General features: G+C 41.3%; 1 protein-coding gene across 1 annotated transcript in view; it reads right to left on the reverse strand.

Annotated features, from left to right (window-relative positions):
- Positions 1-15818, reverse strand: part of PITPNM3 (PITPNM family member 3) — an 81783-nt gene that overhangs the window by 20548 nt on the left and 45417 nt on the right. The window contains exons 7-9 of the mRNA XM_015814830.1: positions 12159-12235; positions 10985-11220; positions 807-996 (exon numbers count right to left, since the gene is read on the reverse strand). Coding sequence (XP_015670316.1) covers positions 807-996; positions 10985-11220; positions 12159-12235 — 503 coding nt within the window. The remainder of the gene's footprint in view (positions 1-806; positions 997-10984; positions 11221-12158; positions 12236-15818) is intronic.

A 15818-nucleotide genomic window follows, 5' to 3' on the forward strand; every position in this document is an offset into this window, starting at 1 on the left:
TACATGTCTCTAGAATTCTCCAAGTCTGAGCCAGCATATTTATTTATTTTTATGTTTTTATTTGTATCCCACCATCATTACTTATATGAACAACTCAAGGAGGCAAACGTATCCAACACACCTCCTTCCCTTTCCTATCTACTCCCAAGAACAAGACTGTGAGATGGGTTGGGCTGAGAGTGACTGGGCTAAAGTCACCCAGCTGGCTTTCATGGCTAAGGCAAGACTTGAACTCATGGTCTCCCACTTTCTAGCCTAGTGCCTTAACTAGTAGACTAATTTTGGTAGCATGAGATTTCCTTTTTTTAAATTTCACAATTAAGCAGCAAGTTAGGCCTGTTAAAATTTTTAAGAGACAACACCTATTTCCTGAAGCTTTCCAAGCACCAATATTTGTAAGAAGTGAAATGGGGGGGAAAGGAGGAAAAACCCACCCGACTCCTTCAAATGACCACACTCTTTTACTACCATGCCTCTGTAGCCCTCAGAAACTGGAAAAAATAAGTGTGGCCTCTGTCTGAAACATAGATTTCCTTTCCATTTAGATCGGTCCACAAGCTTCATACCATCTGTTTCAAATACCAAGGTTTCAGGAAGCAAATTATACATGGGGCAAAAGTGCAAGGACTAGGAGCCTGATATATTGTTTAATTTCTTATTTTGTTACAAGTAGCAGTGGAGTATTTTCTGATTAAAGAAATAAAGAATGAAGTATATACCTCCTTGGAAAAGAAATTTCATCAGTTTCAGGGTACTGATATAACAATGTCTTTTAGATTTTCTAGCAGGAATAAGAGTGGTCATACCTGCCCATTAAAGCCTGCCCCATCAGGAGATCCAAGAAATTCATTATAAACTTGGTTGGCTCTGCTGATCACCATGGCAACTGCATTCTGGTACTGAGGAGAAGAGATCGCCAACAAGGGCAAGGCAGCCAGCGGGATGTGATCTTCACTGCTACTTAGAGATGTCTCATCATAACTGTAAGGATTCAGGCTAAAGAAAAAGAAGGGGACGGCAATGCAAATTATCCACAATTAAGAGCAGGAGCATTATAAATGTTGGTTACATTGAGGATGGAGAAAAGAGACGGCAATTTAAGATGAACCAGGACACATTCAACTGAACTGACATTAGTCACCCCCAATAGTCCAATTCTTCAAAAATACTTTGAAGACCATCCATATCCTGGAAACAAGAAATGTTACTTTTTGTGTGTGAAAATAGTACATTTTCATAAATATGTTTGTTAAGCACCTATTTGTTTTTAAAAATACAAACTCAAGTAAGTTGCCCATCCTCTCGTGACACCCCCATATCACTGCCATTCTCTCTATGGGCCTCTAGGACAGGGAAGGAATTACCTCTAAAAGAGCAGACAGTTTCCTTGGGTCTCTCGCCTTGAACTTTCCAGCAGTCTACATACAGTCTCTTTGCCTGTTTCTGCTTCAGAGGTTGCCTACACTCATGCACACCATTCTGCCTGCATCTTACATACTAATGGAGAGGATCTTCCGGGTGCTAGTTGAGATGGACAGTATCCTGACCCCTGTGAATAAGATTTTATCATGCCACAAACTCAACTTGCATTATATTCCTAATGCACTTTGCCCTATTAACCTACAGTTGGTCAGGAGCTCATGATCCTCAGATGAATGCAAGGTAGAAGGAGGCAATACAGCAGGAAGTTAGCCTCTCCAGCTTAAAAATGAAGGACAGAGACCCAAGTATTTCTCTGGGTGCAGAGGTATGGGGAAGAAAAGTCATATTCCTGAGATCTCAAGGGAACTGGCATTTCTGACAGAAAAACTCCAGCACTAGCTTGATGTCATCACGATGCAAGTGTCCAACACAGAACTTGGATATGGTCCCACATTGTACAGCTTGAGAAGAGAAAGCCTTTTTTTATGATCGCACCAAAACATGGGACTGACTGTTTGGAGAGACTCTCATTATAGTCTTTCATTAGTTGATGAAAGCCTTAATTAGGAAGAGGAAGACATTTGATTTAACAGCATGTAAAATTTAATTGCGGTCTTATGTTTGCCACTGTTAGTCTGTTTTTTTTTCATTAATACATACTATTTTTCATGGAATGATCACTCCAGTTGGTTTCAATTGTCAGCTGTTCCAAGAGAAATGTCAGCCCCACTAAATAAGGGGAAAGTAGTTAAAGAAAGTAATTAAAGAAGAAAGTTTATTTTTTAAAAAAAGTGAAAGCCTGATGGTGAAGTCCAACAACTTTGAGTAAATTGAGAAGGGAAGCAATTATTGCGTCAGCCATTACATCTTAGGGATGTAAGGCTGATGATTAGGGAGGAAAGATGTTTACTCTTAGTGTGAACAATTTTTGGAGACTAATTGCTAAGAATGTTTGACAAAACATTGTTATATAACACACACACATACACACACAAAGGGAAAGGTGAAAGAATATGGAGGCATGGGCAAATGAACAGTTTAGAAGTTTCTGTAGTTGTGAAAGAAACTTGCTAATTGTACATTCTTTTGTTCCTTGCTCTTCACACATCTTGTACATTCTGCTTGTCAGCACAAAGCAAATTCCAGGTGAAAAAAGGATGGGAACAATCCTGCCCACATGGCTGTGCAAAACTCACCAATAAAAATGTGGGTCCCCTAAGAAGCACCCACATCAACATTATGGAAATACTGAGCTATCAGTTCTCAACAATCATGGTAAGACAGGGCTCCCTGTGAAAGAGGGCTGGGAATACCCCACCCCCCTCCCCTGCAAAAGTCAAGGAGAAAGAGAAGCATTTCGCAGGCTGCTCAGTTTTGCAAGAATTAAAGGTTTTTCTTTCGTTCAGTTTACAGATTTTGCTTCACTATTATTCCCCGGAAAAGCACATCTGTCTCTCTTCTATTACCTTTACTTTGTGAATGACCAATCAGATGCCACAAGGAGGCAGTGTGGCCCAGCACTTGTATAGGGTGGAGGATAAATTTGGCTTCTGGGTGGTCCAAACAGGGTCTACAGCAATAGAGAAAGCTGCCTTGTACTATTCCAGACCATTTAGCTTAGCTTAGTACTGTCTGTGCTGACTGGCTGCTGCTATACAAGATTGCAAGGTTTCCAAGCTCTATCTTGGACACTGGGATTGAATTGAATTCATGTGTACTATTAGTACCACTTTACAAAGCCTTAGTAAGACGCTCCCCTTAGAATACTGCATCCAGTTTTGGTCACCACAATATAAAAAAGATGTTGAGACTCTGGAAAGAGTGCAGAGAAGAGCAACAAAGATGATTAGGGGGCTGGAGGCTAAAACATATGAAGAAAGGTTGCAGGAATTGGGTATGTCTAGATTAATGAAGAGAAGGACAAGGGGAGACATGATAGCAGTGTTCCAATATTTCAGGGCTGCCACAAAGAGGAGGAGGGTCAACCTATTTTCCAAAGTAACAGAAGGCAAGACAAGAAGCAACGGATGGAACTAATCAAGGAGAGAAGCAACCTAGAACTAAGGAAAAATATTCCTAATGGTGAAAACAATTAACCAGTGGAATGTCTTGCCCTCAGAAATTGTAGATGCTCGGTCACTTGGAGGCTTTTAAGAAGAGACTAGACAGCCATCTGTCTGAAATGCTATAGGTCTCCTGCTTGAGCTGGACTAGAAGACCTCCAGGGCCCCTTGCAACTCTGTTATTCTACGTCCTGTGTTTTAATTGGGAGCTGCTGAATACAATAGATGCTAGATTCTGAGCTGCATCCCTTCCCATTCCAATTTGAAGCTCTGGAGAGTACACAATCAGCTGCCTTCAGCTGGAGAGGATGCCAAAGGTTCCAGAAAAATGCTCTTTTGAGCTCAGCCACTCATATTGCTCCTCTCCGTCTAACATAGACAACAGCTGCATGGCTTGGAACTTGGGAAAAGTTTTACAGAGCCCGAGAAAAGAACTTTAAGTTACAGCTCAAAGGAAGATGTAAAACAAGATAGGACAGCCCAGAAAAATAGCCATCAATTGCTGCTTTCAGACCAGGAACCCCTAAAGCAAAAAATGTAGAGCAGCAAGATTAGGCAAAGTTGGTCAGGCACCTTGTCGGGAACCCTCTGCCTCCTGTGCTGCTGACACAGGTTCGCATAAAAAGCTACAATTGAGAAAATGAGCTCGAGTGACCGAAGCAAGGAAACTAGTAAAAAGCCATATCAAACGTTTATAGGGGAAATGATCCTCTGTCCAATGTACAGTGCAAGCAAACTCCATCCAGCTCATAAACACTGGGCACTGTTTTTCACCACACTATTTTAAATATTAAATGAGAGATATTATAAAATTGTACCATGCCGGATTGGCTTGCTTATTTCAGGAAACGATGTGAATTTCAGCCTTCTTCAACTCTGTAGCTCTTAGTGCTTTCCCCTTTTTGCTCCATTCCAACCTTTTTCAAACCTGCTGCTTTCCTGTTCCTATCTTCTCCATTTTACTTTGCTTCCCTCCCACTTCTTTTAGTCTTCTGTCCTTCCTCCATGTGCTTCACTTTCCTCTTCCCTATAATTAAGGGGCTTAACCAGTGTCGGTAGGACATTGTTCCCTTCAAAGCTTAATTACTGCTACAAAACCTCTTTGCTGCTTTCTATCAATAAATTGATAGTCTGTATTGTAATTCTGATAATCTCTCAATGATTAGTGGACTTTCAGATATCATCTGTAGTTCAAGGCATGTACCAGTTGAAATCTAGCTCACTGAGATCTATCAAGAAGCAAAATATCCCTACAGTAACGATGACCAGGCAGTAGCTCAAAACCCTGCAAAGTTTTGGTGGACAACTACATTATTTAAAACGTATTTGGTCTATTAAACAGGTTAATAATTAGCAATTAGACTTCCAGGTAGACATTGTAAAGTGGGAAAAATACAGCCCTTCCCAGCAATAACACTCCTTCCCAAATACGGGTTCTAACCTAACTCCACTTAATCAGAAATGGGCTGGAAATGTGAGCGTTGCAGTCGCAAGACCATCAAAAACTGCCATTCTGGGAAGGCTATTCCAATTCAACCAAGATCTTCTCAGTTGCACTGAGCCACAGCACAATCATTACCTGACCATTGTTATTTGTGCCCCCTCAATGTTATCTTCATTTTGTCCCCAGTCTACAAGTAAGAGCCTTAATTTGTCCTCTGCTCTTCTGGGGTCAAAAGTAGCATTTCCATCCTTATTCTGAAATAACCAAGGGCTGCCTTGAAATGTAAAGGCCTGGTAGGAGGCAGAAGGAAAGGTGTGCCAGCAGGAAGGAAAGGGAATGAAAACTAGAGCAAGCATCCAAGGATATGATGGGTTCAAGAGGATACAGGATCTATGAATGCCTTATGACTACAGGTAGGGAGAAAAGGGAAAGAAGAACTCTGTTGATGGGACCTGCAGCATCAGGCCCAGACTTCCCTCTTCCGTGCTGCAAAAGAATGGCCAAAGTTGCAAAGTAGTTTTCTTTTTTCCACCTGATTATATTATGCCAACTCACAAGGGAAATGACTCAGTTAGGAGCACATTCAAATCCACTGTTTTACTTCATCAGAGAAACTGTGCAAGACATCAGCCAGGCTTTCCAGGAAGACGTTTCAGGGCTGGAGCAGATGTTCCCAAATTTAACTCTGCAGGGTTAAATGAACACACACATCTACTGCTTAAGATGTGGCGAGAAACACTAATTTAGGGAGTTTTGAAAAGGGGCTTCCTCAAACACACACAGAGAAGAAACTGACCTATGAACATCTATGCACAAAAGCTAAGTTAGAAGATTCAGAAGCAATCTTTGGAAAATCTGACTGCGTTACACTAATAAATAAGAGAAGATGGGCAAAGACACTGAACTGACTAATGTTAGAAACAGAGTCCTTGGCTTTTGTTGGAGCACAGTCTATGCTATCTCCTCTTGGAAGCCCATTTTTCTTTGGAAAACAGCAAAAAAGAACTCTGGGATAGTCTGGAAATTATTTTGGCTCTAAATATCCAATGGGGTGGTGTGATGATCCAGCAGTTAAGACGCTGGGCTTGTCAGCTAGCAAGCCCAGGTTTAAGACCCGAATGTGGCATAACAGGTGAGCACCCGTCTAGTTCCTGCCCTCCCGGTAGTTCGAAAGCATGCAAATATGAACAGATAAATAGATACCACTTTGGTGAGGAAAAAACAGTCCTCCGCAATGTGATGCTGGCCACATGACTGTGGAAACGTATTCAGACAGCACCGGCTCATGGCCTTGACATGGAGATGAGCAACCGCGCTCTGCAGTTGACAACTAGCAAAGTTAAAAACTGCAGAGATTCCTTTCCTTTCCTGAATATTCAACATGTAAATGACAGAGGCTTAAAGACAGAAAGATTCAAAGAAATTCCAAGCCTAATAGCTCTTTTCAATCTGACATACTCCAGGAAGGTTGGACCGAAGTTTCCATTTAACCTGGATAGTGTTTCCAAATGTAAGGGAATATAACAACAGCAATAGTAATTTATTAAATTTATATATAGTCTGGGAACTTGTGAGCCTCCTTATCTAAGAACCTTCCTCTGATGATACTCCCCATTCAAGGCAATCTGCTCACTTTAATTATATGTATAGCATAGCTATGCTGAAGATTGTCTCGTTTTAACTGAAGAATGAACATTAATTTTTCAAAGGAGAGAAAGGTGGTTTTGTTTCGTTCAACATCCTGTTAATTATCTCTGTGTTAGCTGGTGCAGGATCAATTCTTCCTTCTCCTATTCCTTCCCCCCCACTCCTGGAATAGTCACCAGGTGATGTCACAGAGATAAACAACAAAATGAATCTGACTACATGATGCTGATGAATGCAAGCAAAGCAAGATTGAAAGGCAAATGTAAGAGAAAGACAGTGCCAATGAAACGGACAAAAACAGAAGAAGCAGTTTTGGTTCAATTCCAGTTGACCGCAGCCTTATAGTTTTCAGAATATAAATGCTGTCTCTCACCTCTGAAAATAGCAGAGCATCATTTTCTCTAGGCCTTTGGTCAAACTGACCTGGGACATACCAGTAATACTGACCACTTTACAATCTCTGAACACAGAGGATCTCCAGAATGACACGATGAAAGCTAATTATTTACAATGCTGTTTAACTAAATTAATGTCTCCAAAGACACAGAAGAAAACAGCAATTAGGGCAGGAGCTATATTTTGACAGAGGAGCCAGCTCACTTAGTGCCAATTATACTGTTGTAACTAATGAAGTGAAGGTAGGAGAATAGAAAGTTTTCATTCTGCTTCTGAATTCGTTTCGTAGTTGATGCAAAAACCAACACACTAATTGTTTGAAAGATTCTAATTATATCTGACATTTTATATATTTAATCAGCAGAACTTTCATATGAACCAAAGTAGGAGGAAATATTTATTGCCCGGCAAAGAAACAAAATGTTTCAATTTTCAAGTACAACCACTTATAATATCTGGGTTGTAGGCCGTTCAGCATGCAAGGAATTAATCAGCAAGAGATTTTCTTCCTCCTGCTGAGAATCACTGATGTCCTCAGCTTTCCTGAAAATCAGCAGGGAGAGGGCACTTGACTAATTCTTTAGCCCCCTGCATTCATGGGGCCATCAGTCTCCCTCCTTTAGCTTTTTTTCTGAACAATTAACACATTTCCATGCTTCCCTCATGAGTTTATTATTCTGCTTTCATAGAGTTCAATTGGTAAGTTGGCAATAGGTACATAAGCAAATATCTTGGTGGAAACATGATCCATTCTTGCTATAGCACGTAAAGTAACTTTAAAAATCTGCATGCCAAAGAAGAGATTGTCTATAATTATCCAAGATACAGAAAGATGGCCATAAATGTCATTTCTACGGCTATAGGGTTTTATTACATACTAGCTGTGCCCGGCCACGCGTTGCTGTGGCTCAGTCTGGTTAAATGGAAAAGAAAGAAAAGAGAAAGCGCACATTTGTAATATGTTTAATTTCACAATGCTTGTGGGTATGCTTTTACGTCCAACAGATGGTGCTGTTTTTCAAAAAAAGCATGTTTTTACCTGTCACAGGTGTGACATCTATATAATAGTAGGTACTGTATATAAAAACACGCGCGTATTCGAATGCAACGTTGTGTCAAAATTTCAAAGCAATCGGTGAAGAACGTTCGGAGATTTAAGATTTTGAACAAACGAACATTTACATTTTTGTTTATATAGATAGATGTCTCATTTCTGGGAGCTTATTGTGCAACGTGCAATCTTTGAGAGCTAATACCTTAATGCGTACTTATCCACCTTTTCTTTGAGGGCACAAGTTGCCATATGGGGAAATCTCCCCTATGTTTATCCCCAGAACAGTTTTATCTGCCAGGCTTGGTATGGTAAGAATAAGAAGAAAAAAATTCTTCTGAATGTTTAGATTTACAGATGTTGGAGGAGCATTCTGAGAACTGGGTACCAATTCCAATTGTTTTCCATCTCCATGATGTATGCTCCTCATTCTATCTCTGAAAAAGAGGGAGAGGGAAGAATCTATGCTAAACTACTAATTAGCTGAGGTCTTTGGATCCCCTTTGGCGAGCTGAAGTTAGAATACTCTTACCCCCAAGGAAGACAATGGAAGAGATTCTTTTGCAATTAGAAAGAGGCATTTGGCTCTCCCTGTTCCAAAGAGCTGAAGAACTTTGCTTCCATATTTTCCCCTTGGAGGGGAAGTGAAAATCCTGATTTAAACTGAGTCTTTTATGGGAGGAAGAGGGAGCAAAGGGACCCCCCACAAGAAAAGGGGATTCCATCCAAAATATGGGTTAGTATTTAAAATGATCAGATATAAGGATGTAACATGAATCAATTAATGTGTAGTTCCAAGAATTATTCCTGTACTTTAAGTTTCTCCCATGTTCTTGCTTTTTTGTTGAAAGCACACACATGGGGTTTTTAAAGAGAGAGGGGGGGGCACAAAGCACATTCAAGAACAAGAGGCTGAAAAGCTCAGTGTTTCTGTTCCCAGATGATCTGACACTCCAGATCAGCAGTTCTCAACCTATGGGTCGCGACCCCATTTGGGGTCGATCGACCATTTCACGGGGGTCGCCAAACAAGGCTGACCGCCATTTTTTCCCCCTTTTCCGGTGGGTGCCTTACTTCCCTTGAGCTGGGCCAGCTGGTGGTCGGCCTGCTCCGTCTCTGCCGCTTGCCAGCTATGCCTCGGCCGGTGCAGGGGGCGGAACCACGCATGCGCGGTGCTCCCGGGCAGGGAAAGTCCTCGACTTACGACCGGTTGGGTAGTCCTCAACTTACGACCGGTTTAGTCCTCGACGTACGACCGGTTTAGTCCTCGACTTACGACCAGTTGGGGGTCGTGGCATTAAAAAGGTTGAGAACCACTGCTCCAGATGAAATAGAACTGAATCCTTTGCTAAGTTCCTCCTTTTCTCTGGAAAGGATTTATCAGTGTATATCAATCCCTTGGACTGTCCCCACCATTCCTACCTGGTGGCTTTATGTTAAGAAGGTTGGTTTTTTTAAGTTTCCCACAGAACAAAATAAATATTGCCTAAACCAGGGCTAGTCAACCTTGGCTCTTTTATGACTCGTGGACTTCAATTCCCAGAATTCCTGAGCCAGCTAAGTTGGCTGAGGAATTCTGGGAATTGAAGTCCACGAGTCATAAAAGAGCCAAGGTTGACTACCCCTAGCCTAAACCAATCTCAGAAGTACGGTATTCAGCAATTTTATTCTCAGCAGTGGTATTTTATTTTACAGAGGTTTATGTTTTGTTTCAAAAGCTCAGCTCATAGTTTGTGATACATGTAACTATGCTGAAAAAATTCCCTGTAGGAATCTCAGAAAGCCGGAGGCACTAAAAAAAAAGAATAAACCAATACAGCCTGAGCCACCTGTGGCCACAGTTGAAAACAGAATTTTTCTTACATTCCCATTTATATACAATGTCACTATTTAGTACTGTTGCTATTTCTTCTGTTTATCAATCTGTCATTTCTAATCCAGCAATGCTTCACAATTTGTACTTCTTCCACAATAGTAGCTAACAAGGCAAGCTGTTCTTATCCCCACTTCTCAGGTGGAAATACGCATGGAGGAAGAATAGTTTACCAAAAGGTATATCTCATTTCCTTCCCCAAAAAATGTCAGAGAAAGCCTATTTCCTAGTTCAGGGCTTTTCAACCAGTGGTACGGGTACCACCTGTGGTACATTGGCACCTGGTAGGTGGTACGCGGCCATCCTAGAAAAGTAGCGGGGGAGGGGAATGAGCTGAACGGGTGGCAGCACCACACAAGCCTGAGCGAGAGATGGCTGGAGCTGCAGGGCTGTCAGGGCTCAGCGGAAGCGCCAGGATCAGTGCCGCTTTCCAGCTGATTGGCACTTCTTCGGGGCTGTCAGGGTTCAGTGGAAGCGCCAGGATCAGTGCCAGGCTCTAGCTGGAGCTCAGCACTGATCGTGGTGCTTCTGCTGAGCCCAGAAGAAGCACCGATCAGCTGGAATGTTGCAGCATCTCCAGGGTCTTGTGATTTACATTCAGATGCTTGGCAGCTGATTCATATTTATGACGGTCACAGTGTCCCAGGGTCATGTGAAGTGTCCAAAACCTGCTGCAACCACCCAGCAGACCAGGGAGGGGGAATAAAAACCAAACACCCCCCCACCCCACCCCCGCTGCCAATCCTCAACAGAAATGTTCACAACAATGAAAACCTCGGACAGGAGGAAGAGTGCCGCTGGGTGGGCAGGCAGTGTCTTGCTCAGCTGTGGCTTGGGGGGCACTTTTTTCAGTGCCACTGTAACTTCAAACAGTCACTAAATGAACTGTTGTAAGTCGAGAACTACCTGTACTTTATCACTTTTTTCTTTTTTGGTCATCAAGTTTTTGACACCTTGCTAGGCGACTGGTGGTACTCGGATACTGCCATATCCTAAAAGTGGTACAATGGGTGAACAGGTTGAAAAGCCCTGCACTAGTTCACTGAAATATGTAATATGATAATGAAGAAGGAAGGAATAGAACTCACTTTGCCATGAGGGAGAAGGCTTCAGAGCAGACAGCTGGACAGGAAACAAGTCGGATTACAATATGGCCGAGTGAGGAAGGGAAGTGGGCCTGGGTCACTTTTTCAAATACAGATGTGAAGGTGTTAACATCAGCCATCTTGCTGCTGGGCTCCCCTGTTCCAGTATCTAGGATGTTGCCCCCATGAAGGACAAGAATCAGGACACGTGTTCTGCAGTTGCGCAACTGACTTCCTTCCTGGAGAGGGAAACAAAAAGAAACCAAATGATTTGAGGAGAAGGCAACCCTGTTTAAGCTACATTTATGAGAAAAAGAGCAAAACTCAGATATCGGGAATCAGTATATCCTAGATCAGGGGTCCTCAACCTTGGCAACTTTAAGACTTGTGGACTTCAACTCCCAGAATTCCTCAGCCAGCAAAGTCTTAAAGTTGCCAAGGTTGAGGACCCCTGTCCTAGATTATTCACGGGTTCTCACCCAAGAGAAAGTGCAGGGTAGAAAATATGATCATTGCAGAGAGGAATTTATTATTTTCTAGTGCATTTTGCCATATTAGAAAAAGCTCAAGTCTACAGATTAAAAGATAATTTGTAACCATCATTAATGTTTTTATTGTGTGCTGCCTAGAATTGCTTTTTTCTGAGATGGATGGCTATATAAATATCATTGGTTGATAAATAAATAAAATGTTTAAAATTAAAAATAACAAAGCCATGGATGTCTCTCTGCTGTGTTTTCTCAGTAACAGAATCAAATCCCAGTACACGGATGAAGTTTGTGATTAGAGCAGTTAGCTAAATAACAGCCCAGCAAATGTAATTTTGGAGTCAAAGACAATTTTGACTGCTGAGAATCAAAAGATTTCCCCCCTGATGCATTATAACATCTGAGATTTTGGAGCATGTTTCGTAGCAAAATCCTAAGAGTCATTGAAGTGAGATGGGTAGTATAAAAATATGATGAATAAATAAACATTCTAAAAATCTCAGTATTGTATTGCAATTAGATCAAGGATGTCCAGCTTTAGCAACTTTAAAACCTGTGGACTTCAATTACCAGAATTCCCCAGCCATTATTTTGGGAGTTGAATTCCACAGGTCTTAAAGTTGCCATAGGTGGGCACCTGTGCTGTGGATGCAGAAGCTGCATGAAGCATGATCCAGGTAGTAATTCACCTCAGTGTCCTCATGGATTTCAATGCTGCCCTGTGCAGGATAGCGATGTTTCCTCAGAGAGGCTCTGTACAACTCCCCTGAAAGATAAAAGAAGAGGAATATTACCTTTTTGCTTTCAATGTCTCAATTACGAACAGCTGTGAAGCAGATTGCTGCATTATTTATATGAATCTTCAGGCAAGATCTAAATAGCTAAGGTTTTGTAATTCTGACATCTCAGCCAGTGAATTGACTCTATTCCAGGGCACCCATTTCCAGTCAACAGTAATCATTCTGTCTTGTCCTCAACTGAATTCTTGTAAAAAAAAACACTGGGAAATGCTACTGGTTATTGAGTGGAAGATTTTCTCTGGCCATTCATGAGTGCCTATTTTATGGAACAGTGTTTTATTTATTCGTTGAGAGATATATATATCCTGTCTTTTCTCCAGGAAACCAAGTCATAGCATTTTCTCACTTAATTTTATCCTAACTAGCCACAAAATGGGTTAAGCTGAGAAAAAATGACCAGCCAAAAGTCAAGCAATGAACTTAGCTAAATGTAGTTTGAACTTGGACTTCCTCTGCTTTGATAGTATTGCTGTTAACCACCTTTCTTCACAATCTTCATCTGAAAGCATCAGTTGTCACCAGTTCAATTTATTACCAAAAGTGGCCATAGCGTTGATTGCTTTATTGTTTCAAACCAGCAAATGACCTTGCTTAGTAGTTCATGTAGATATTGAATAAAATAGGATAGAGAGTTGTAATCTGTGGCATCCCACAAAGGAAGGACCTAAGGAGCAACCTCTCCTCAACCAACATTGACTGAAACTGGTCTCAAGGAAATAAGAGTACTATCATAAAATAGTACTCCTACCATACAATGGTACCCCAACCTCTAGAACTGGTCCCAAATGATACTATAGTCAACAGTACCTAAAGCTGCTTTGAAATCAAGGAGCACAAGGATGGATGCACCATCACCATCCTGAGTCTACCACAGGTAATCTACAAGCTTAACCAAGTCTGTCTCCATATTAAATTCCATCCTGAAACTCAACCGAGTATAGATAATCTGCTTCCTCCAGAGTTTGCATCAACTGCATACCAAGTGGCTTTTCAACAACCTTCCTTTAAAAGAGGGAAGTTATTTAAAATCATTGGGTTCAAATATGGCCTCTTGAGAAGGGGATGCATTATTGCTTTCTTCAAGGAAGGGATATCACCTCTCCTTCAAAGAGGCTGACACCATCAAAAGCATTCAGTCATAGATCAACTCCTTAGCTGCTTTCAAACCTAGGAGGATCCTTGGTCCAATAACTAGGTGGCCAAACTAAAAGCCCAGAGAACCCTGGCCCATTTTCTCAGGAGTTATGATTCAAACGCATCCAAAATCACACCACAACTCTGGGCCTCAGCCTCCCTGGCCACAGCTACACAGCTGGAGTTGATCTCTTTATCCACCAAGGAGCCATAACGGCTCTGAAGATGTTTCTGCTACTTTACCCCTCCCTACCCAGAACGGACTGATCACTCTGAATGGGGCTTTAGGTCTGATCCCCTGGGACACTCCTGATGATTCAAATAAAAAAAATCTAATTTTTTTTAAAAAAGCAGAAAACGCTAAGTCCTTTTTAAAGAATCAGTCTACAAATGTGATAAATAAACTCAAATTGTCCCAGGCACAGATGGCAGTGTAATCAAAAACAGCCATTGAAAGGGCTAGTAAATGGGTGGGGAGCAGGAGTGTAAAGAAAACAGAAAAAATTCATTACCTGCTGAAATAAAGCTGATTATATGGCAAATTATGTTTTTCTATTTGCAAGAAAAGCTTTAATGAGGAAAAATTATAATTGAGGCTTAGCAGGACTCAAAAGAACTTCTCAGGTGAGGTTTCAGATTTTTACCAGCTTTCCCTGGCAATCTTATTTATACTGCTATTACTGCAATTCATGCTAATTACATCATTAAGCAAACTATAGGAACAAAGGAAGCAAAAATCAAATCCTGCACAGAAGGTGACATTCAGCACACATAATAGCTCACTATTCAAATAGCAAGGGGTGGGTGGGTGTTGATTGGATGTATAATTTAACAATATAGATTTGAGAAAAAATCTGCATGAAAATTGGACATATTTTGAAACAGCAAGATGATAGAAAATCCTATCTACCAAGAACTCTCCTATCTATATTTACCACCAAGAATCTTGTGACATTTTGAAATCTAACCCACATACTATGATCACAACGTTCATGGATCTAGAAAAGTTTATGATGTACCAAATCTGTTACTCTTTAAAATGGCATAAGACTTCTGTTTTACTCCTGCCTCTCCTAAAATTGCTTTGCAATTCTTTTGACTTTCCAGATGGTTCTACTGTATGAATTGTTTTTTAAAAAGCACCAAAGGTTTTGAAAAGCAAAGCTTAGGGGAGGACAGACACTTGAAGAGGTATGCGGTAGGGTTCTCCATAGGGAAACACCTGTGTTTGTCTATCCTCATTATCAATATATTTTAAGTTTTTTTTCATGAATAAGGACTGATGTTATGAACTCCAAATTATGACTGAGCTGCAGATATCTCTTGAAATTGCCTTGTTTAAAAAGTACATATTAATACTAACATTGCCTAGTTCTTCATCAAGTAAGGGAAAGATCTCACTTCGTTTTTGCAAATTAGAAAAATCTGCTTGATTAATGTAACCTTCATGAATATCATTTAAAAACACACACACAGCCTAAGACAGTCTAGCCCTACATCCTATTTTGTCCAAGTAGGCAGCTAACAACCCCCAGAGAAACCCACAAGCAGGATATGACAGCAATAACGTTTTCCAGTCTTCTTTACTAAAATATGTCTCTGATATTAGATCATGACTGGCAACTACTGACAGCTCTTTCTGCTATGAATACAAATGACTATTGAGAAGGTGGTTATTACCACATATTGTGCAGTGAATTACATAGATTGCACCCTGAATGAAAAAAATCCTTTTTTTGTTATGCCCTGAATCTCCCGTCATTCAGGTTCACTACATAAATTCTTTTATTAATACTTACAGTGTTCTGGCCAACAAGGTGGAATAATTAGTCCAAGGTACAACTACCCTATCAGATAGTAAAGTTTGTCCTAATATCCAATCACAACCGTTTTTGGCTTGAGTGTCAGCTCCTTATCCCATTTCTGTCAAAAAAGAGCTAAGCCTTACATTTGCTTCCTGAAAGAATCTAAACCAGAGGTCCCCAATCTTTTGGGCACCAGGAACCAGTTCCGTGGAGAGAGGTTTTTCCACGGACAGGAGAGCGTGGTTTTGTGTGCTGCATGTATCCCACGGATGGGGCTTTGCTTGTTTCTGCAGACCGGTTGCTGGCCTGGTACTGGTCCATGGACCGGGGGTTGGGGACCCCTGATCTAAACAATCAGATGAGCACTAGTGTGCATACCACAATATGGAACCAATATGATTACTTCTGGGTCAGGCGACTGATGGACCCTGAGAGGTTCCTGATGGAGCTTGGGCCATATCCGGAGGATCTGGTCCACGACTCGGCGGAAAATCAGGCGGCGGCTTGGGAGACAACTGCCGCCGCAGCATTGGACCGAGTCGTGCCTTTGCGGCCTCTGACCCGACGTAGATCTCGATTGGCTCCCTGGTTTGCCGAGGAGCTGAGAGAG

This window comes from Protobothrops mucrosquamatus, unplaced genomic scaffold (assembly GCF_001527695.2).
Source record: "Protobothrops mucrosquamatus isolate PMUCROS unplaced genomic scaffold, P.Mucros_1.0 scaffold286, whole genome shotgun sequence".
NCBI classification, from domain to species: domain Eukaryota; kingdom Metazoa; phylum Chordata; class Lepidosauria; order Squamata; family Viperidae; genus Protobothrops; species Protobothrops mucrosquamatus.